Source organism: Thrips palmi, unplaced genomic scaffold, assembly GCF_012932325.1.
Source record: "Thrips palmi isolate BJ-2018 unplaced genomic scaffold, TpBJ-2018v1 HiC_scaffold_19, whole genome shotgun sequence".
NCBI lineage: Eukaryota > Metazoa > Arthropoda > Insecta > Thysanoptera > Thripidae > Thrips > Thrips palmi.
In genome coordinates this window covers 10,940,008-10,961,542 of record NW_023144628.1, presented here as the reverse complement: position 1 = coordinate 10,961,542, position 21,535 = coordinate 10,940,008, and the positions used below count along the sequence as shown (strand labels likewise).

The following is a 21,535-nucleotide window of genomic DNA, read 5'->3' as shown; positions in this document are numbered from 1 at the left end:
CGTTATTGGCGATACTCAATTGTATCGCCAAAAAAGGTACTAAAAGTATTGCCTTTGGATTTACAGTGGAAAAGTGCATCGTCGCTGTCACACTGAAAATTTGAGTCGTCACTTGATGACAATTTCAAGGCAAATTTTCCTTACAAGGATGTCATCAAATCAATTGATGACAGTGTAGTCATGCCCATGCAATAAGTAAGTATAGGAGCTTTGATGAAAATGTCATCAATTTGTGATGAGATCGTCATCATTTGAAAGTGGCGAAAATTTTTGTCATAAAGTGACAACAAATTTTCACAGTGCTCTCTCGCACTCATACGAGACGCCACACGAGAGCGAGATCGCGAAGAAAGCACTGTTCGGAATCACAGCCTGCTCGCTCACCTTCCAGGTGCTGAGAAGTTCGGTTTGATTTAGTTCGGAGCTTTCTTCTCTGTCGCACTCATGGGGCGTCCCGTTGGGGCGCGAGAGAGACAGAGCGACGATGCGCTGCTCGGAATGGGGCACCGGGCCGAGGACGGCGCGCGGACCGCGGGGACCGCCACCGCCACGGACAACGCGAAGACCACGAAGACCGGCGTGCGGTCGGCTGGCTCGGTGTGACGTCATCCACACATGTGCGGCTCGCCTGGACGGCCTGCACGTGCACGGCCTGCACCGGGCGCTGTCTAGACGGTCTAGACGCTGTCTAGGCCTGGCAGCGCGACAGACCGCACCACAGTGGGCCAGAAGACCGGGGAGGTGGCCAAAACTCTAGACGTGTTTTGAGCCCCAGAGTCGCTAAATGGGTCTCGAACCGAACGTGTGACCCCATCAATGGATTGCTCTTCGAAGGAGGAATCCATTGGTGGGGTCACACGTTTGGTTCGAATCCTGTTTAGCAACTCTGGAGCTCAAAACGTGTCTAGAGTTTTGGCCACCTCCACCGGTCTTCTGGCACACTGTGCACACGCCGCTCCGCACGCCGGGACAGGGACGGGGAGGCAGTCCGCGGCCCCGCTGTGTGTCTACCTCGACTCGACTCCGGCCATGCTCTGGCCGACCGACAGCCGAAGACACCAAGAAGTGTGCAGTTTAGGCGGACACAACTTCGTATCAAAGTACGGAATTTAATACAGTGCACGCATCTGCAGCGCCGCTGTCAGCCTTGCGAGGCCAGGGCGGGCCAGCCCGCGCGTCACTGCCGTTCGGCGGGACTGCCTACCCTGGCCTCGCAAGGCGCTCGCAAGGCGCGCACATGCGTGCCATGCATGACAGAGAGACTCTGACACACTGTTCTCCACCGAACTCGAACCCGTTGAGTTCAGTAATCCTGGCGTTTATTCACAAGATGTTCAAAGAAATTGTTCCTCCCCGCAGACAGAAACAGCTGGTGATTTCCCTTCTCGGCAGCCGTGACGCTGGCTTTTCATTGCCACTGCCATTGCAGCGCGTTGCAGCGGAGGCTGCAGGCGTAATGCGAGACTCCTCCGAGTTCGTCACGCCGCGCGCACCGCGCCGCGCCGCCGCGGTCGCTGACAGCGGATCGTGACCGATTCACATTCGGATTGGCGCGTCGCGTCGCCGCCGCCCCCCGCGCCAGCAGCCGCGCTGCATTTCCAATTGCAATAAGACTGCGGGGGAGGCGGCGCGCCGCGGCGGGGACCTGGACCAGGGAACGGAACGGGGTGGGTGGGTAGAGTTATAAAACGGATCCAGGGTGTGCGTCGTGGGAAAAGGCGGGGCGGGGCGGGGCGGGGCGGGGCGGGGCGGGGCGTGAGGCGTGGTGCTGCCGGGTGACACCGAGTTCAGTTCAGGGACGTGGGGCGCGCCGTCCACCCCTTTATGCGTTGCATATTCATGTGGGCAAGGCCGGGCAAGGCCGGGCCGGCCGCGCCAGCCGCGGGAAGGCCAAGTTACCGGTGTGGCGCTACACCATCCATTACAGTGCCGTGGCCGAGCCGCGGGATACCCCGACCAGTGCTTCGTCGCGCTGTCTCCCTCGCTCCCCTACGGCTCGCCCCACGAGTGCGAGCGAGACAGAGCGACGAGTCGGCTTGCTGCGGGGCGGCCGACGGACAGGTGCGTGCCCGAGCAGCCCGAGCAGCCCGCCTTTTTTGCCGACGAGGCGATGCCTGATGAAGGATGGCGCGCCCTGTATTGGCCCCGCGACCTGGCGTACTGGCTTGGTCCCCGCCCCGCCCCGCCCCGCCCCGCCCCGATGGAAGGCCGGGCGCGTTTTGTTTGAATAACAATTTCCCCGCAGGTGGCGGGGCTGGCGGGCGTGGGGCCGAGGACCGGACCGAGGCGGGTGCAGGGCGCAAGGCGCAGGCCGCGGCGGGCCGGGGCGGGGCGGGGTGAGGCGGGGTGAGGCGGGGCTGGGTGGGGCGGGGTGGGGCGGCCGGACGTGTCGTGGGTCCACAAGTCCGCCACCACCACGCATCGCAGCCGCAGCGCACCGCGCCTGCGAGATAACCGCGCGAAAAATGGACTCCTTTCTTCCGCGGCCCGCTGCGTTGCGCCGTGCTGCGCCGTGCTGCGCTGTGCTGCGGCCGACGCAAGCGATAGCGGCATCAGCAGGCTCATTCCGAAGAGACTCTTCGTCGCTCTGTCTCTCTCGCAGCCCTACGGGGCGCCCCGTGAGTGCGAGAGAGGCGGAGCGACGACGACGAGGGGTAGCGACCCGCAGGCCGAGGGCAGGGCAACAAGTCTCGGGCTTTGCAGCTCTGCAGCTTTGCAGCGGTCAAACGAACGGGAGCGAGCTTAGAAGGGGCGGCGGCCGAAGACGGCGGAGACGCCACACCGCAAAGTTGGAGAAAATGTTGACGGGTGCCGAAAGCCGCGCGCGCACCGAGGGGTGAATCACTCGGCGTTCTGGTGTACACATGAGTACATGAGTACGGGTGAGTACACCTTGCTTTACTCATAAATTTCACAATTTTAAGCGCTTTAAGGCTTTATTTAGCGTTTTTAACGGCACTCGACGTCAAATCAGTCGAAAAACGAGAGAATTTCACCTTTTTGAAACTTGTGAGTACACTGAGTACGGGCAAATATGTACACATGAGTACACTAGTGATTCACCCCTCGGCGCGCACCAAGCTGCCGGGAGTGAGTGCGGAAAGGAAAAGCCTGCACACCACCGCACGCAGGGCTCGAACCCGAGGGGGAAACGACTTCGGTTATCCGATGTACAGCAAATTGGTTATCCGCTATCCGGATAACCAGAAATTTCGAAGTAATCCGGGGAAATTCTGAAGTAATCCGGGGAATTTCTGAGGTAATCCGGGGTAATCCGGCGTAATCCAATGGTAATCCTGGAAATTTTTCGATGTGATCCGGAGGTAATCCGCGGGTTATCCGGGGTTATCCCTATCCGATGTACACAAAATTTCTGAGTCGTTTCCCCCTCGCTCGAACCACTAACCACTCGGAGTCGAGGCTCTCTTCTCTAAACGTAAACAAAAGCAACGTTCTGCCTCTGTCGCTAACAACTACAATCAGTTGTGTTGCGTTGCGGACGGGCAGCCCTCTGCAGCCCTTCACATTCCATGTGATCCTTTTTTGCAGGGCGCCGCCATAACGGCAGGGCAGTGTAGGCAACCCTCGACACCAGACACGCCAGACCAGACACAACTTGGCGCCGAGATTCCGCAAGCAAGCAGGCGAAGCAGGGCAACCCGGCCGGCAAGCACGGCCCCATCAGCTGCGGGGCCTGCGAGGCAGCAGACCCGTTTTTGCGCCGCAATTAGTGCGCACTTTTTGGGCGGAGTGTACACTGTACACGCCACGCCCGCCTCCCCGCACGGCCTGGCCCGGCGCGCCCAAGCCCACAGCGCAGAATGGGGGCTCATACACAGCAGATCCTATCCGAGTCCGAAATTCTTCGACAAAAGTTTCCGTTGTTACACGGGCACGGCTGGCACGGCGCAAGTTTGGGGCGATGCCGCGATGCGCGGCGCCCGCTGCCGCCGAGCGAGGCAGCCGCTCCGCCCCGCCACGCCCCGCCACGCCCCGCCCCGCCACGCCCCGCCACGCCACTCGTAAGCGCCCGGAGCGTTCCGAGCACACCGAAGAGAGGCTGGTCGGGCCGGTCGGTGCTTAGGAGCCTCCGAGACTCTATAAACTTGAACACAACAAGGCCCGCCCTGGGACGCCCTGACGTGCGGGCGGCGGCCTCGGCGTCCTCGGTGGCGGCGGGTGCCTCCAACAGCCCCTCGACGGCGAGGGCGGCCGGGGCGGCCCGTCCCCACCTGGCTCGGCCTGGACACATTCCTTTTGATCTCTAATTGGAGAGACGAAGAGACAACGACCCGCAACGGCCGACCGCCGACCGCGTCGCACCAACACGTTCGAGACACACGTGTGGTGGAGGGAGGCCGCAAGCCTCGCCTCACCCGGTGCGCCCTCCGACCACTCAAACAGCACGCGCCCCCCGCCCCCGGGCCCGCCACGCCCCGCCACGCCACGCCCCCCGCCCCGCCACGCCACGCCCCGCCACGCCACGCCACGCCCCGCCCCGCCACGCACCCACAACAGACAGACAAGGGGTTGGCGCAGTCCGGGCCGGCCTTCGCGCCGAGCCCCTCGAGAAATCAAGCGGCAAACATTTTCCAGTGGCCATTTACAAGGGACATGCTGTAACCTGTGCCCCCCAGGCCCCCCGGGGCGCGGCGGGGCGGGGTGGGGCGAGCGAAGGGCAGACAGCCCGAACCAAAGACTGGCCGCCCTCACGTTTACGGTCCTGGGGGTGGGGGTGGGGGGTGAGTGGCGTTGTCAGACGTGGAGCGGCACATCTACCGGTGCGTTGCCGACTTGGCCGGCGCTGGCGCGCAGCTGTGCATCCTGGCCGTCATGGCCGTCATCCTGTTCCTCCGGCAGTCGGACGGGTGCGAGCTGCGAGCGCGGAGACGGAACAGTTAGTGAGACGGGGTAGCAGACTGATCCGAGAGTCGTTTTCGCCGCTCTGTCTCTCTCGCACTCAAGGGCGTACAGGTGCGAAAGAGACAGAGCGCACTCTCGGAACCAGTCTGCAGGGTGGGGCGGCACCGGCACTGCGTGGCACTGCGTGGCACTGCGTGGCACTGCGTGGCTCTGCGTGGCTCTGCGCCTTAATTGGATTCCATTACCCCAAAGCGCGGAACTGAATCTGCTGCAGGGACGCGCGGCGCCATGTGTCCGTCAGGGTCCGTCAGGGTCCGTCAGGATACGGCGTTGTTGCCGCCCGTCCCCCAGCAGCCCCTCAAAGCCCCTCGGTGTTACACGGCCAGCTGCAGCGGCCGGGCCCCCGAAGGCCCGAAGGCCCGAGGCTGCTCGTCAGCATCGCTCCGTCTCTCTCGCACCCACGGGGACCACGGGGCGTCCCCTGCGGGTGCGAGGGAGACGGAGCGACGGAACACTGTGTGGAATCGCTCGGCAGGGCTGCTTGGATTTCATTAACGAGTCGGGATGCCGATGACCAGCAGCAATCAACAGGGAGCGAGCACGCCGCAGCCGCAGGGCCACAGGGTTGAGGTTCGCTGGTTGACTCTCTCTCTCTCTCTCTCTCTCTCTCTCTCTCTCTCTCTCTCTCTCTCTCTCTCTCTCTCTCTAAATCAAATCAAATCTCTCTCTCTCTCTCTCTCCCTCTCTCTCTCTCTCTTCTGCTCGATTCCGCCGACGGCAGATTAATTTGCTGTGGCGAACGAAAAGCAAACGAGGAAATACAGGCCGTTTGCGGAGCGTTTCGCAGAAATCCCTTTTCCTTGCTTACTTTCCGACGAAGAAACAAGGGGTTCCACGATCGCCCGACCCAACTTGATGCGACCCCGCGTATTCCGAGAACTTATCGTGTGCCGGCGATCGATTCCCAACCTTTCAAATCTTTTCCCGACTGGCTAGCCCAGGGGCCCAAAGGGGCAGTACGAGCCAACGGCGCAGCGTCTGCTGTACAGTGATGACACTGCACCTCGAGGAGACGAAAACCTCGCCTCTCGCTTTAAGGCGTTCTCGTTGATCGGCGCGACGACTCGACAAGACAGTCGTCGGCAAGACAAAGACACACAACCGCACGCTTCCGGCCACGACGCCGCTCACTCTCTCTCTCTCTCTCTCTCTCTCTCTCTCTCTCTCTCTCTCTCTCTCCGCAGCGCGCCAAGCCGCGAAGGCGGAGGAAGGGGAGGCGGTATTGCTCGGGGTAATACGTCCCAAAGTTTGGGGCCGCGTCAGCGAGAGCGAGCGAGCGGTATCAAATTGTCTCACCCGCACGGCCGCACGCACACTGTAGACTGAAGACTAGGCCTCGCCGCGCGGCCGTCACAGTCACACTCGCCGCGCTTTGGAATGCCGGATTGAAAAGCACGAAATATGAATCATGAATAAATCATTTTTAAAAAGCCGGGCAATTTAAAACGGTAATGGCGCGGTTATGGGGGTGATTACTTTTTATTCTATTTTCCACCTCGACTGTCACTGGGGTAACGTATCGCGGAAAAGTTTTCTGCTCACCTGGGACGCCGCCAACGCCACCACGTATACGTGGGTATACTCGGGGCTGCAGGTAATGGATCACACCTTCCCCCTCCACAGTTCATGCAGCGGCGGCGGCAGAGCCAGCAGCCAGCCAGCAGCCAGCCAGCAGCCAGCCAGCAGCCAGCCAGCAGCCAGCCAGCAGCCAGCCAGCAGCCAGCCAGCAGCCAGCCAGCAGCCAGCCAGCCAGCAGCCAGCCAGCGGCCCAGCGGGTATCGCATTCGGACATTCGGAGGGCCGCTGCACCTCGCCGGGGGAGAAAATATTGGTGTGGTCGAGCGCTGGGCAGCGCGGCTGCGCGCCACGGAGGGGAAAAATATTTCTATTTATCGCAAGCCTTCATTGGCAAATTGATGGCTCGTTCCCCGGCGAGCTGCGTGCGGCCGCTCGGGACCGGGGCGCCCTGTCCCTCTCGCACTCACGGGGCGTCCCGCAAGGCCCGGGGGTGCGAGAGAGACAGAGCGACTGACCCGGTCGCGACGGGGGCGAGAGAGAGGGTCGGAGGCCAATCCGCGCATACCGCTCGCGGAACCGCAAACGCACTCGACTCGCACCGTTCGGGGTGCCCGCATCGGTATTTATAAATCTGCGTTTAATTGGTTTTCATTTTTCTGGCCGCACCGCCGAGTGAAATTGGTTTCCAATGGCAACCATCGCCGCCTCGCCGCCGCAATACAAGCGTCACGTAACGGGGCGGCGCCACTGTCTCTCTCTCTCCCTCTTTTCGGTCCCCGCCAGAGGCGCCAGCGTGGGTGTGCCGCTCCACCGTCAGAAAGAGAATTGAGCCGCCACCGCCGTCGCTACTCCAAGCGCGAGGGTCGTTTAGAGGGCCTGGGCGGCGGCAGGGGGTATCGCTGGGGCCGTTCCTCGTCGAGTCTGTCTTTCACGATCGGGGTGCAGCTGCCTTTCTATTTGGCGCGGGCGGGTGCTCTCTCCAGTTGGTTTCACGAGCGCCCTGCCCCGCCCCGCACAGTGGGCCAGAAGACCGGTGGAGGCGGCCGAAACTCTAGACGCGTTTTGAGCTCCAGAGTCGCTAAGCAGGCCTTGAACCAAACGTGTGACCCCACCAATGGATTCCTCGCTCGGAGAGCATGGTGGGGTCACACGTTCAGTTCGAGTCCCATTTAGCGACTCTGGAGCTCAAAACGCGTCTAGAGATTTGGCCGCTTACACCGGCTTCTGGCCCACTGTGCCCCGCCCCGCTCCTTGACCGCCAGCGGCCCCACAAAAGCGGGCGGCGCTCGACGCCAGCGCCAACGAGATGCACATCTCCGCGCCAAAAATTGCGCGCGCTTTCGTTTTCGGGGATGAAGCTGTCTTCCTCACCCCGCCGCCCCGCCGCCCCCACCGCAGAGCTGCGGCTCTCTATCTCTCAATCTATCTCGTTCCCTTTTCGCCCCTAAGGACCGCGAGAGGGGAGGGGGGAGCGACGCCGCGCGCCGCCACGCCTCTCGCCATAGAGGCGGCATAGAGGCGGCATAGAGGCTCCATAGAGGCGGCGCAGAGTCGCGCACTGGGCGATTCAATTTCCCGCCAAAATGTGAGCCGGCAATCACAAAACACCATTCCGACGAGGCACTCCGCCGCGCTAATTCCAGCGCGTCGCTCTGTCTCCCTCGCACTCCCGCCGCATCCCGCAGTGCCGCAGAGTTCGGACCAACATCCCGGCGCGGCGTTACTTTCCAGCACCGTTGTGTTGGCCGTTTGGCGAGACGTGTGTGCAAATTGAACCGACGCCGTCGCGGTAGATTCGATCCTGTTTGAGGTCTCCGACGGAAGAGCCTGGAGTTATGTCCGCCTGAACGGGTCGCCTCGCCGTCTCCGCGACGCGAGTCTGACCTGCCCTACAGCCTGACGGCGCTGGCGGCCTCGGCTGCCTTGGCACTACATCCTCGCGCCAGACAGTCACACGTCGCTGCGCTTCGAGTCCAATGCCGCCGCGCCCGGCCGCGCCCTCCTCATGGCGTCACGGCCCACCACGCAGGCACGCCGGGCACGCCGGGCACGCCGCGAGGGCCGCACGCGTCGTATCACGTCGCCTAAGTGATGGGTGTGGCGGGGCGGGGCGGGGCGGGGCGGGGCGGGGCGTGGCGGGGCGTGGCGGGGCGTGGCGGGGCGGAGGGCCGCCGCCGTTGCGGTTGCTCCGGGAGAGCGAGGCGAGCGAGGCAGTCAGCGCGGGGAGATGGAGCGGCAAAAGTGCGCTATCAGCTCGTATACAGTCCAGTTGTTTCCGAGCCGCCGCCGTCGTGGTGGTCGTCATGGTGGTGGTCGTCGTCGTGCTGGTGGTCGTCATGGTCGACGTCGTCGTCGTGGTGGTGGGGGTGAAGGCGGCCGTCGAATCCAGGACAAGTGGAATGCATTCGCGGCGCTCAGCGCGGCCGCCCCATCGGCCCCACCAACCCCCGTGGGGGCCACCTCAGCCAACCTGCTTCCAGCCTTCCACCTCCTTCTCACTGCTGCTTCGGCGCACCGCACCACAGCAGCCCGAGATCGGTCCCGGGTCCCGGGGGCCGACAGCGGCCCTGGCGGCCGCACCCCCGCACCACCTCGCACCCAGAGGAGTTTTACGGTGTGGGGCCTTCCGGTGAGAAGGCGGCGGGGGGAGCGGGGCGCGGGGCGTGCGGGAGACCTCTAGCCAGCACTCCGCTAACAGCTGTGATAAGACATGTAGCAGAGCTAGCAGCGCCAGCAGCCTCGTCTTCTGTCCTCGGGGACACCCGGCTCTTTCTTTTATCCCCAATGCGCGCGACGCCACGCCACGCCACGCCGCGCCGCGTGCACAGCCCGACACCCACCGAGACCGACGCCCGGAGCCCGAGGCGCCGGGACGCACCGGGAGGACAGTGTCAAAATGTCAGGCCGCTCTGGGCCGGCGGCTCCGGGTGGGTCGGCCGGCCACTCCCACGTCGTTGCGCTTTTTCCTCCAGCGCTGTTCCCTGTTTCCGGCAATAAGTCGGAGAGCGCCGCGCCGCCTGTCGCTTCACACCTGCAACCTGCAAAGCACACTGCGAGGCAGGGCGGGGCAGGGCGAGGCAGGACGCCCCCCGTCCCGGGCCCCACCCCGGGCCCCACCCCGGGCGTGCCCCGGGCCAGACGCCGCGTCACTTCGAGTGACACGCTACGCCGCGCCACGCTGACCCACACTCCCTCGAGAGCGACAGAGACAGAGGGAGACGGGTCCCTCGCCGGGAGACGAACCCCAGACTACCCTCTGATTACACCAACAACAACCGGGGCGACGCCGAGCGACGTCGTGCAACGCCCAGCGACGCGCGCCCGTTTCATTTCGTTCGCCTCTTTGCCCGTGCAGCTGCAGCAACATGCAGTGCCAGAGCTCGGCCCGCGGCGGAAAATAAAAATGAAAATGAAAACACAGCGCGGCGGGACGCGAACAAGGACGGTCTGACACCTCTCTGGCACTGCTGGCAGGCTGCTGGCAGGTGTACACTGTACGCCCTTTCCTTGATGTATGGCACGGCGGGGCACGGGCGCCACACATGTGCCCCGGGCGGGGCTTGGGCGGTCCGGGCTCCCCGAGCTCGTCCGTCTGTCTCCGCACTGCAACTGCAGCCTGCAGCCTGATTCCGAGAGTCCTTTTCCGTGCTCTGTCTCCCTCGCACTCATCGAGCGTGCTTATGGGTGCGAGGGAGACAGAGCGACGGGAGCGCGGCTCGGGGGCGGAGGGGAGGGGAGCGCTGATCCGGGCTGAGCGCCGTGCAGGCTGGGCCGCCCCGCCACGCAGCGGTGCGTGCGGGTTGCCTATCGCCCGGTCTGCAGGCGGCCTCTCCTTCCGTCGTCGGCCCGAACAGCGTGAGCAGCGTGAGCAGAGCATGCACGTCATCACAACGGGAAGGGTGGCGTATGACTCCGTTGTACCAGGCAGTGGCTCGCCGAGTGGGAAGGGAGCCTGCACTGTCTGGGAAACGTGGCAATCTGGCCTGATGATCCCCGTGACGAACACCAAAGTCCTTTTCTATCTCTCTCTGTCTCTCTATCTCTGTCACCCTACGATCGCCGGCTGCCCTCATAAGGCGGTCCTTCATGTTTGGAAGGTTATAGAGGTCCTACAGAAGCTGAACTATGCGGTAGCAGTTTAAAGCCTTGATACACCGGTTCCCATCCGAACACCGAAGTTAAGCAGGCGGCTCGATCCCCATTACGAGGGGAGAGGGTCGCAGGGTTCAAGTTTTTATGTTTCATTTTAAACTAAATTTTAAAGAGAGTTGTGTATATGACTGATTCCGAAAGTCGTCTCTGTCTCTCTCGCACTCATGGGGCGTCAGGCGTTCCGTATAGGTGCGAGAGAGACACAGCGACGAAAACGACTCTCGGAATCAGTCTGCTGGCCAGGGCGGCGTCGAGGCCTTGGTCGAGGCCGCCGTCAGGTGCAGGGCTTTGTTGGGGTTGTCAGCGCCACACCTCGCCACGCCCCGCCACGCCCAACTGAGCACCTTTCACAACCTCCTTGCCATTCATGAAGTGCTGGGCGTGGCGCCGTGGGGCGGCGGCAGCAGCAGCGACGGCAGCGCGCCGAACAGCCACGCCGCCCAAATGAGTCGCCGGGAGAAAGGGGCGAGCGCGAGGGAGGCACCGGGGGGCACACCGTGGGGCACACCGTGGGGCACACCGTGGGGCACACCGTGGGGCACACCGTGGGGCACACCGTGGGGCACACCGTGGGGCACACCGTGGGGCACACCGTGGGGCACACCGTGGGGCACACCGTGGGGCACACCGTGGGGCACCGGGCCGGGCGGGCTTCACAGCGTTCCGTCGCCCCATCTCTCTCGCACGCCAACGGAGCACTCCGTGAGTGCGAGAGAGACAGAGCGACGATAGCGATGTTCGGCATCGCTCTGCTGGCCGGGGTGGTGCGGCCCTCTCGCACTCGGGGCTGGGCTGCGTGAGAAACGGTGAGTCTTCGTCGCACCAATGAGCCGGCTGGCGTCGCAGACAGGAGGTACCCGACGGCGTCGCCCCGAACGCGGCCCCGCGAGGGTACGCCGTAAACAGGGTGGCGGATCGAGGAGCCCAGGTCCCCGCGCCCCGCGCCAGCAAGTACCCGGAGTCCCCGAGAAGCTCGCCGAGAGGCCCCATGTGGTCCCGCGGCCCCAAAAGGCGGCACGGCACGGAACGGCAGGGCGGGGCGCGGCGAGCCTCGCTTGGCGGCAGGTGAGGAGGCCGCTGCATTATGCATTTGGCGGCAGCGACGGGGACGCCGAAGAGGGTGGGTGGGGAGGGCTGGGGTTACAGGTGCAGGTCGCACCACCGCAGAAGACTGCCTTGATTTTGTTTTTACATTTTTTCCCTTTTTTGTCGAAGGCGTTGGCTCGCCTCCACGACGGCTCGACTGCCATTAAGGAGGTGCCAGGCTCTGCCAGGCCAGCGCTTCATCGCTGCGTCTCTCTCGCACCGCCATGGGACGCACCACGAGTGCGAGAGAGACGGGCCGACGAAAGCCCAGCTCGGTATGAGCCTGTGCAGACCGGGCCGGGCGGCCCCATGTGCCCCGGGCGCCACCACCACCACTGCCGCCCACCCCAAACTGCCCAGACTCCAGACACCAGCTGCGCTCCGGCGGGGCGGGGCGGGGCGGCGGGAGCAGCGCACAGGCCTGGCTTAAGTAAGCCCCCCGTCGCCCGTCGCCCCACCCCGCCCCGCCCCACCCGGAGTCTTGTCGGAGTATGTTCGGGCCGAGATAGTTGGCGGACTTTAAAGCCGCAAGTTTAGGCCGGCCGTGCCGCCGCGCCACGCCGTGGCCACGCCCTTGGCGGCAGCGTGCCGCACCTGCAGTGCCTGCAGTGCGTGATCCGGGCCGCCGCTTCGCTGCTTTACTGCTTTACTGGTGTGCCGGTTTTACCGGCAGCCCGCTTCACGCGGCCCGTCCCCCTAAAGTCTCTCTATGTACCCTAAAGCAAACGACGGCGCTTAGGCAGGCGGGCGGGGCGGGCGCACAGTGGGCCAGAAGACCGGTGGAGGCGGCCAAAACTCTAGACGCGTTTTGAGCTCCAGAGTCGCTAAATGGGACTCGAACCGAACGTGTGACCACCAATGGATTGCTCTACAAACGACGAATCCATTGATACGGTCACACGCTCGGTTCGAGCCCTGTTTAGCGACTCTGGAGCTCAAAACGCGTCTAGAGTTTTGGCCGCCTCCACCGGTCTTCTGGCCCACTGTGGGGCGGGCAGGCAGTCCCCGTAATGTCCGTTATCTCCCCGTCGCTCTCCGTCAAGGCGCGCGACGCACGACGCGCTACGCGTCCTATATCAACTTGCTACCAAGACCCTGGGGTCTCGTCCGGAGCCCGCGCGCCCCCCGCTGCTCCCCGGGGCCCACGCGTCACGTCATGGCGCGCCCCGGAACGCCTTGGAACGCCCCTCGGAACGCCCCGCCGAATAACACGCCCCCCGCGCCGCGCCTCACTAGATGAGGCCAAGTGACAGCCGCCGTGTCGCGTCGAGACAGTGTTACCAGGTAAGCAGGCAAAAAGCTCACGAAATTTTCCACGATTAACAGGTGTTATAAATGCGTTGCAAGCCTCAGCCTGGTAGGCAACCCTCTCGACACAGCTGCATAGGCGGGAATGTTCGCGTACCAGTGTGCCGACACTGCGTGGGCAGTGCACTGGGGCTGCGGGGCCGCAGGACAACGCTGCCCTCATTCCCACCGACAACCCAGAAGAAAATAGTGTAGGACTTCCCCCGCCCCCGCGCCGCCTGCAAGTCAATCGCACTTCTCTCGCGGCGGCCGCATTGCAATTCAGAATCCACAGCCACGCGACGCAGGCGACGGAGGCGACACCCCCACCCTTTTTCATCTCCACATTGCAGTTCGACGCTCGCACGCCGCAAAAGGGACGCGGACGCGCTGGCACGTCGCACAGTGGGCCAGAAGCCGGTGGAGGCGGCCAAAACTCTAGACGCGATTTGAGCTCCAGAGTCGCTAAATGGGACTCGAACCGAACGTGTGACCCCACCAATGGATTGCTCTTCGAACGAGGAATCCATTGGTGGGGTCACACGTTCGGTTCAAGTCCCATTTAGCGACTCTGGAGCTCAAAACGCGTCTAGAGTTTTGGCCGCCTCCACCGGCTTCTGGCCCACTGTGCGTCGCCACACCGACGTGGAGTCCCCCGAGGCGGGCGCCCGCCGCCGAGTGGATAGGCAACCCGGCTCGCCGCCCTGGCACAGCTCAGCACAGCTGCAAAAGAACCGTCGTTACACCGCGCGCAGGGTTAAACCGCGAGGTTAAACTCGGCGCTCGGGGTAGCAGCACGTTTCTCTCCCTTTCCCCGACTCGGTACGTCTGGCGCCTTTGTATCCCGGAGGCCTGGAGCCGGCCGGAGCCTGGAGCCCCAGGGGCGGGTACGTGTCTGGCCGGCACTGCAGGGGGGCCACGCGGCCTAACTGCACGAGGGGGCCCGAGAGGCGGGGGCGGCGGGGGCGGCGGCGGGGGCGGCGGCGCCCAGGCATGTTTGCCGTGCTGATCGAACGAACCGGCTGCCAGCACCTCAGCCTGCCTCCCTACAGCCCCTGCACCGCCGCGCCGCGCCACGCCGCGCGCTGAATGGATTGGAGTGGATTTGGGCAGCGTGGCCCCGAAGAGGATACAGGGAGAGGAGAGGGGAGGGGGATTGAGGACACACAAGAGGATACAGCAGGCGAATAAGGGGATGGGGATCCGTCGGGCTGGGCGGGCCGCGAGCGCAAACAGAGAGAAAAGATGGGGCAAGAAACTCCCTGGCTGGCTGGCTGGCTCGAGTGTATATATCGCCCACATCACGCACGCCGCGCCGCGCCCTGCCGCCCTGGTCCCTGGCAGCGCCAGATTGAGGGAGACGTTACTCGGTGGCGTGGCAGGGCGTGGCAGGGCGTGGCAGGGCGTGGCAGGGCCACAGGGCGCGGCGCGGGCCACGGCGAGGCCCCCAAGCCTCAGATATTATTTTCCTTGGGTAAACTGCACACGCGCGCGTCCCCCGGCCCGCACCGCGACGCTCTCCGCTCGCGGGAAGCACGGCGTCCCTCCTCCTTCCTCGCCGACTTGGGGCCCCGGACCGGATCTCCGCGGGGCTCTCCGCGACTCTCCTGGGGGTGGGAGAGGGAGGGCCGGGCCCAAACCGTGTGCGTCGTTATTCACATATTCTGGATTTCTCAGGTGGCAGGGCCGCGTGAGCGAGCAGTGAGCACGAAGGGCTGGCGCTGGCATTTAAAATTACAACGCTCTATCTCTCTCGTACATGGCGGCGGCTGTCGCGCTGGGGATGGGATGGCCCGCTGTCCGACCGATTTCGACAGGTGAAGGTGAGACCCATCGGATTGTCTCTCTCGCACCCAGAGTGCGGGAGAAAGGAACATGCTAGGCCGGAGTTGAGCCCCTTGCTGGATTTATATGAGTGAAAGTGTCGCGGGCCAAAAGAGATTTTTCCCAAGCTGACCCGGCACAGTGGGCCAGAAGACCGGTGGAGGCGGCCAAAATCTCGGACGCGTTTTGAGCTCCAGAGTCGCTCAATGGGACTCGAACCGAACGTGTGACCCCACCAATGGATTCCTCGTTCGGAGAGCAATCCATTGGTGGGGTCACACGTTCGGTTCGAGTCCCATTTAGCGACTCTGCAGCTCACCTATGGAATGCTCTCCGAACGAGGAATCCATTGGTGAGGTCACACGCCCGGTTCGAGTCCCATTAAGCGACTCGGGAGCCCAAAACGCGTCCAGAGTATTGGCCGCCCGCGCCGGCCTTCTGGCCCACTGTGCCGGGCCTGCCCCGTGCCCTGCTCGACCTGGTCGGCCTGCTTTCGGATGCAGCAGGGGCAGCACAGCATCCGGCCTGGTCTTCCGGTCCGCACCGGATTCCGGCCCGCTGTTGGAACGCGGACAGCACCGGACAGCACCGGGCAGCACGGGACAGCCCCAGAGCAGGGTCGCTTCCACAGCGGCGGGCCAAGACGTCGATTTCGGCTCGGCCGACGACACGTCCCACGTCTCACACGCTGGGAATGTGGTCAGGGCACGGCCTCGGCACGGCCTCGACGCCGTGGTGACAGGTGACCGATCACGCTCGCCAGACTTCAAGCGAGACTGGCAGTATTCTTTCTTACCTTTTGTTTCATGCAAAAATTTCTCATCATTTTATTTCCTGCATTTTGAAGGTACTGAATTTCGAAAGAAAATTATGTGAGCTGTAAAGTCATGATTTAGGCTTGGCAGGCTCGTTGGTTGGCAAAGTGTATGATCCTGTTCTGCGCTTTGACAGGGTCTGGGGGGAAGCCCCATTGAGGATGGAAGAGAATGCGCGCAAATCATCCTCTTTCTCTTGCTCCAGACACGATATGCGGGTTTTTAAAGTTAGTACCTCTTCTTGAAGGATTTCAAGCCTAAAAATTAAAAATTAATTACATTGTATACTTTTATGTTGAATCATAAGAAATTCGCAATTTTCTATGTTTGGTTCCTATAGCATAAAAACTTTGTACGTACCTATCTTCCATCTCCTCTTTAGATGTACCATCTTCCGCTGGTGACGCTGTCACCTTCTTGGGAGATACTTGACGCCTTGGTATGGACATTTTCTCTTGTTCTTGTCGTGCAAGTTTGGCTTCAAGCCTGGCAACTCTTTGACGCTCAAGGCGCAATGCACTCTAAACAAAACATTTTTTGGTCATCAGAGTACCAGCAAGGAATAGCAGGAGATAACCGGAGGTAGCAGGTTTTTATAAAGAGAGAAGAAACTTTTTTTCACCTTGTGTTTGTCACTATCATGACGAGCATCATTCAGCCGCCTGTTTAGGGATCCAATCAACTCTAAAAGCTTCTTATGTTCTTGTTCTGAGACCTGTACTTTCTGGTTTTCAATATTCTGTTTTTCCTGTAATGATTCCATTTTTATAATTGATCCCCAAACAATTTTTTTCAGATTTATGTTGTAACAGACAATCTTACCTCAGAGACAGAACATAAATTTATGGCTGGTAATTCCACTGTCTGAATTGTTTCCTCTCTACAGTCAAAATTTTTCATTTTCAAAATTAGAAAACTCAATAGGGAAGAACCATAGTTTTTAAGGAGGAGAAACTTACTTCATTTTTGAGGCACTGATTTCCCTTTCCTTCAAGTCAAATAAAATGTCTTCCAATCGTTTCAGTTGTTTCTCCTTATCCTCTAGATTCGATAACAGCTGCACGCTCCTCTGCTTTTCCTGTAATAGGAATGGTGTTGTGAGTTTCTTTAGAATTATGCTTTTCAAAAATTTAATTTATTAATTATAAAATTTTACTGTAATTCAGAAAAGTTACAATTTTTAGATCATCTTGCAGCTGTTCAAAGAACCTGTCTGACTTTTTCAGTTCAGACCGAGCCTCCTCCTTGCACGTTTGAAAACGCCCTTCCAGTTGGGTAATTTGGCCCTAGAGTAAAAGAAAAAATTCATAGTACAGGTCATAAAGAAAGGAGTCCCCTTAATTTAATTAGTGCTGCTTTCACCCATGTTTACCTGAAGGATTTGAATAAAGTCATCATTTCTAGCACCTTTATCAGTGAGTGTTTGAATATGGGCTTTGAAAGAGCTGTTTTCTGACTCTAAGACTCTGATGCGAGCCTTTGCTGCATCAAATTTCCGAATGTACTCATTAAGTTGCTGCTTGAAATGACTTGCCTCCTGCAGCGCATTTTCCAAAGATGCTTTTCTTTCTTTGGTGGAGCATCTCCCTTCTCCACATGAACTGGGATTATTATCTGAAATAAAAGGATGCCCAAATAAATGCAAGTTAGGGATACAGTACCCACTACAAATAAAATTCTTAATAAGTTGGAATGAACTTACCTGAAATGCGATAATCACAGTACTTTCTCAGGCGCTCAGAAAGTTCCATCACCCTTTGCTGAAGCACTTGGATTTGTTGTGCCCTTCCTCTCCAACTTCCAGCAGTTCCCCCGGATAAAAGAAGATCTGGTATGGAAACTCCTTCCCCAACTTCACATATTAAAACCTAGAAAAGTTCAACTTCATCTCCTGTTTACCACAAACACTTCAACACAATTGAAAATAAATATGAAGAAAAACATACTTTGTGCGCATTTTTCAGTTCTTGCTGAAGATGTTGCAGTTTGTTCCGACATTCAAAAAGTTTTGAATTTGTAGAATGGAGCTTATCAGATACTGATTTAATCTCTGCCTCCTTCCTGGCCAAAATCTCTGCAAAATAATAAATTACTATTTGATGACAATTCTGATTGCCTATAATGGGTTTGAATCAGTAGAAAATACTTTCCATACCTGAAGGGACTGTTGGTGGGTTTTCTTGAGATTCCATCAAGGACAGAAGATTATTTTCTGCAAGAAGGCATCGACCTTTTTGCTCCTCTAATTGAGCAGTCAGCTCACACACCTTAACATTCAAAGCATTCTCAATGCAATAATGACATGTCATAGGATCATCTGTAAGTCATTGCAACAGACCTGCCTCGAAAGTTCCATGACTCGGCATGCTGCCATGTCAGCATGACGAATTGAATCGAGATTATGAGACAATGAGTGTTGCAAACTTGCATCAAGCGGTAGCAACTCCTTTTTTAGAAGCTGGTCTTTTAATTCAACTACTTCCTCCTCTCGACTTTTCACCAAGAGGGACAACTGTCTGTTTTCATCGCACAGACTCTAAAATAAAAACAGAATATTTAATATGGATACTTTCTTACGCCCTCCATGATTAAATTGGAAACAGTAAAAATTGAGGCACCTTCAGTTTGTCCTGCAGGTAGACATTAAACTCTCCCGGAAACAGCATATCTTGTGGTATGTCACAGACATCCAGCAACTTTTTTAAAAAAATCAGAAAAAATAAAATGTATTTGTATTTTGAATATTATTTTACTTGATAGAATTCCCCTTACGTTGAAGCCAAGATCTTCCTGGATGTGGACTTCTGGAGTCTTGACATCTGCCAACTCTGTGCGGCAGGTTAAGTCCTTCTTGACATTGCTCCTTTTCACTTTTCCTCTCGAGCGACATTTCCGCTGCACTGTAGCGCACGTCGTCAGAGTGTCCACAGACATTCTAGGTCACAAAAATTACTCCAAAGAAGGACTAGAAAACTCGTAATTGTTAAACCTTGCCACTGACAAGGGGCCGACGCATTTTCAAAAAAAATGCGCCCGTCATCCGCGCCCGCGCCACCAGGCTGACACCACACCAAAGACGTATTTTCACAATCAAATCATTTAAATGCACGGGTGAATAAAATATGTATATAGACACTCGCAGGTTGAATAGAGAGTGGAAAAGTGCTTTTCCTCCCGGAATAAAGCAAAATTCAGAGTCAAAATGAGAAAGCACGGCCTGCTTGATGTCGACCAAATGTGAAGAGGTAGAAAAGAAGAACATGAGACGTAAACACGCCGCCGGCGGCCGCTAAAAAGTAGCTTTATTGTGTTTACGATTGAGTTTCTTCCCAATTTTCTTATCAAATCGTTGTGGCTTTACGGCGTGTTTTGTTCCTGGGTCCCTTGTAACTTCTTAGCCAGCAAAATGGCGAGTGGAATGCTGTATGGTGGCGACGAAATCGGTGCGCTAGTGTTCGACATAGGCCATCACTCTCTGCGTGTAGGTTATGCTCAAGAAGATTCGCCTAAAGCTGAAATTCCTGCCGTTGTGGGCATTGCGGAAGATGGAAATTCGAATGCAGTACTTCAGACTGATGCCATGGATATTGACGACAAGAAGCCCGACAATAACATTACCCAGAACGGGAACAAGTACTTCATTGATACCACCATCCTTCATGTCGCAAGAAAGGGAATGGAAGTGACAAGTTACATGAAAGATGGAATGATTGATGATTGGGACCTCTTTGAAAAAGTATTGGACTATACTTATGCCAAAAGTATTCAGTCAGAATCCATGCTTCATCCAGTTCTTATGTCAGAAGCTCCGTGGAATGTGAGATCCAAACGAGAGAAGCTGACTGAGATAATGTTTGAGAAGTACAACGTTCCAGCTTTTTTCCTTGTTAAAAATGCTGTGCTTGCTGCTTTTGCAAATGGCAGAGCGACAGGTATATATTTCGTGAACTAAATTAACATGTGGTTCAAATTGTGATCAATTTCCATTCCTGAATTGTCTACTTTTGTATTACAGCACTTGTCGTGGACAGCGGATCAACCCACACCTCTGCTGTGCCTGTCCAAGATGGTTTTGTTCTTACCCAGGCCATTGTCAAGTCTCCTCTTGGTGGAGATTTCATTTCCATGCAGTGCAAGCAGCATCTTATGGTAACTAGTTTTTGAAAATATTTTAACTATTTGATAATTATTTCTTAATATTGCACTATATTTATGAAATACTGTTCTTCTTTGTTGCAGGATTCTGATATAGATCTGACTCCTTCTTATATGATTGCCAGTAAAGAGGCTGTGAAAGAGCGTGAAAAACCCAGATATGTGAAGAAGAAAGTTATTCCTGAAGTGACTCAGTCATGGCATAACTATATGACAAAAAAGGTGGTTCAAGATTTCCAAATCAGCGTTCTTCAAGTGTCTGAAACACCGTATGATGAAAAATCAGTCTCCTCCATTCCTTCAGTGCACTATGAGTTCCCATCTGGCTATCATCAGGTATTTATTTCATTTTATTTGCATTTTTTTAGCTGACCTCCAAATATAGAAGACCCTAATTTGTGCTGTTCTGTCTTAGGACTTTGTCAACGAGCGCTTCCTCATTCCTGAGGCTCTCTTTGACCCCAGTATTGTGCCAATGCGAGGAGGTGTTGTGGGCAACACCATGCTTGGTGTGGGACACATTGTTACAACAAGTGTTGGCATGTGTGATGTTGATGTAAGGCCTGCATTATATGGGAGTGTGGTCGTTACTGGTGGAAATTCATTCATCCAAGTAAGTTAATTAAGTTTATACTTATTATAAAATAGCATTGCTCATGCTGGATTATATTTGACAACATTCTCTCTTTCCTAGGGATTCCCTGAGCGTTTGAACAGAGATTTGTCCATGCGCATACCATCAAGTATGAGGTTGAAGATGATCAGTGCCAATGGATGCAGCGAGCGTCGGTTTGGTGCCTGGATTGGTGGATCAATTCTTGCATCCATTGGAACCTTCCAGCAAATGTGGATATCAAGCCAAGAGTATGAAGAAGGTGGAAAAGGACAGGTTGATAGAAAATGTCCATAGACAACTAGCTAATAAGTTTGTGTAAGGCTTAACTCTTAAGATTTTACCAAAATATTAATTTTTCTCATATTTCTACTTCAATATTCAACTGTTTAGAGGATTTTTTTCTGACATGAGTGTATTTGGTACTCAAAAAGAATTTATAGCATTGTAAAACATCAGTTCTAACTGTGAATAAGCATACAAAAAAATTGTAGGAAGATTTTCATTGATTGAAATGTGATTGCTTTCTATTGTAGGTTGCATTGTGATTTTTTCTTCTTTTGAAATAATTTTATATGATAATATCATGGAGGTCATAATTGTAAGTAATTATGTGTTGATTCAAAGTAGGTATGGCTAGTTGGAATCAGATCAGGTTGGTTTACAGTATTATGGACTGTGGCTGCCATAACAAAAATTTGTCTTGTTATTGATATTGTTATTCTGTCCCCTTAAAGGGTCTGATAATGAACTAGCTTGCCACATTTTAAATGACTATGGTTACATTGAATGATTAAGTCACTTTTTCATTCATCATCCTGTACCTATGAGGGAGAGCTCCCTGCATCACAGATTTCTGTGTCTAAATTATTTGGATGTTGTGATCTGTGAAATAGATATGGCTTAGATGTAGGTAATTTAGTCAACATGTTCTGTGTATCACCTGGAACAAATTTGTCTGGGCATATGAAGTTGTACATATATAAAATTAAAAAACATACTATATTTAATTGTCAAAAAGAACAAAAAAAAATGTTTATTATTTTTTCCTTTTTCAACGGACAAATACATTGCTCTAAAAGAGAGAATAAGTTAAATATCAAACTTGTATCATCAACTCAATCCAAAATCATGTAAGACTCGTGATGTAAAAGTTAACCAT

General features: G+C 56.8%; 2 protein-coding genes across 2 annotated transcripts; one reads left to right on the top strand and one right to left on the bottom strand.

The window, feature by feature from the left end:
* Nucleotides 1-15,592: 15,592 nt before the first annotated feature.
* Nucleotides 15,593-18,807, bottom strand: LOC117645755 (coiled-coil domain-containing protein 13-like). Its single transcript, XM_034386148.1, has 13 exons — nt 18,378-18,807; nt 18,224-18,301; nt 17,944-18,141; nt 17,761-17,872; nt 17,552-17,679; nt 17,308-17,473; nt 16,978-17,219; nt 16,781-16,891; nt 16,565-16,683; nt 16,428-16,485; nt 16,228-16,353; nt 15,966-16,126; nt 15,593-15,862 (listed from the first exon to the last, which is right to left on the bottom strand). Exons 1-13 carry the CDS (start codon nt 18,537-18,539, stop codon nt 15,676-15,678), a joined length of 1,848 nt encoding a protein of 615 aa, XP_034242039.1. The 5' UTR covers nt 18,540-18,807; the 3' UTR covers nt 15,593-15,675.
* A 33-nt stretch (nt 18,808-18,840) lies between these two features.
* On the top strand, nt 18,841-21,383 carry LOC117645756 (actin-like protein 6B). The gene is made up of 5 exons (XM_034386150.1): nt 18,841-19,537; nt 19,621-19,754; nt 19,845-20,096; nt 20,176-20,373; nt 20,455-21,383. The coding sequence occupies exons 1-5, from the start codon at nt 19,012-19,014 to the stop codon at nt 20,668-20,670; spliced, it is 1,326 nt and encodes a 441-aa protein (XP_034242041.1). The 5' UTR covers nt 18,841-19,011; the 3' UTR covers nt 20,671-21,383.
* The last annotated feature ends 152 nt before the right edge of the window (nt 21,384-21,535 follow it).

Excerpts from the sequence above, each read along its gene's own strand:
- LOC117645756 (XM_034386150.1), top strand. The coding sequence starts at position 19,012 with ATGGCGAGTGGAATGCTGTATGGTGGCGACGAAATCGGTGCGCTAGTG. Across the intron at positions 19,538-19,620 it reads TGCAAATGGCAGAGCGACAG|CACTTGTCGTGGACAGCGGA; the intron begins GTATATATTTCG and ends TTTGTATTACAG. Across the intron at positions 19,755-19,844 it reads AGTGCAAGCAGCATCTTATG|GATTCTGATATAGATCTGAC; the intron begins GTAACTAGTTTT and ends TCTTTGTTGCAG.
- LOC117645755 (XM_034386148.1), bottom strand. The coding sequence starts at position 18,539 with ATGTCTGTGGACACTCTGACGACGTGCGCTACAGTGCAGCGGAAATGT. Across the intron at positions 17,220-17,307 it reads CTGTGATTATCGCATTTCAG|ATAATAATCCCAGTTCATGT; the intron begins GTAAGTTCATTC and ends CTTTTATTTCAG. Across the intron at positions 16,354-16,427 it reads ATTTATGTTCTGTCTCTGAG|GAAAAACAGAATATTGAAAA; the intron begins GTAAGATTGTCT and ends GAATCATTACAG.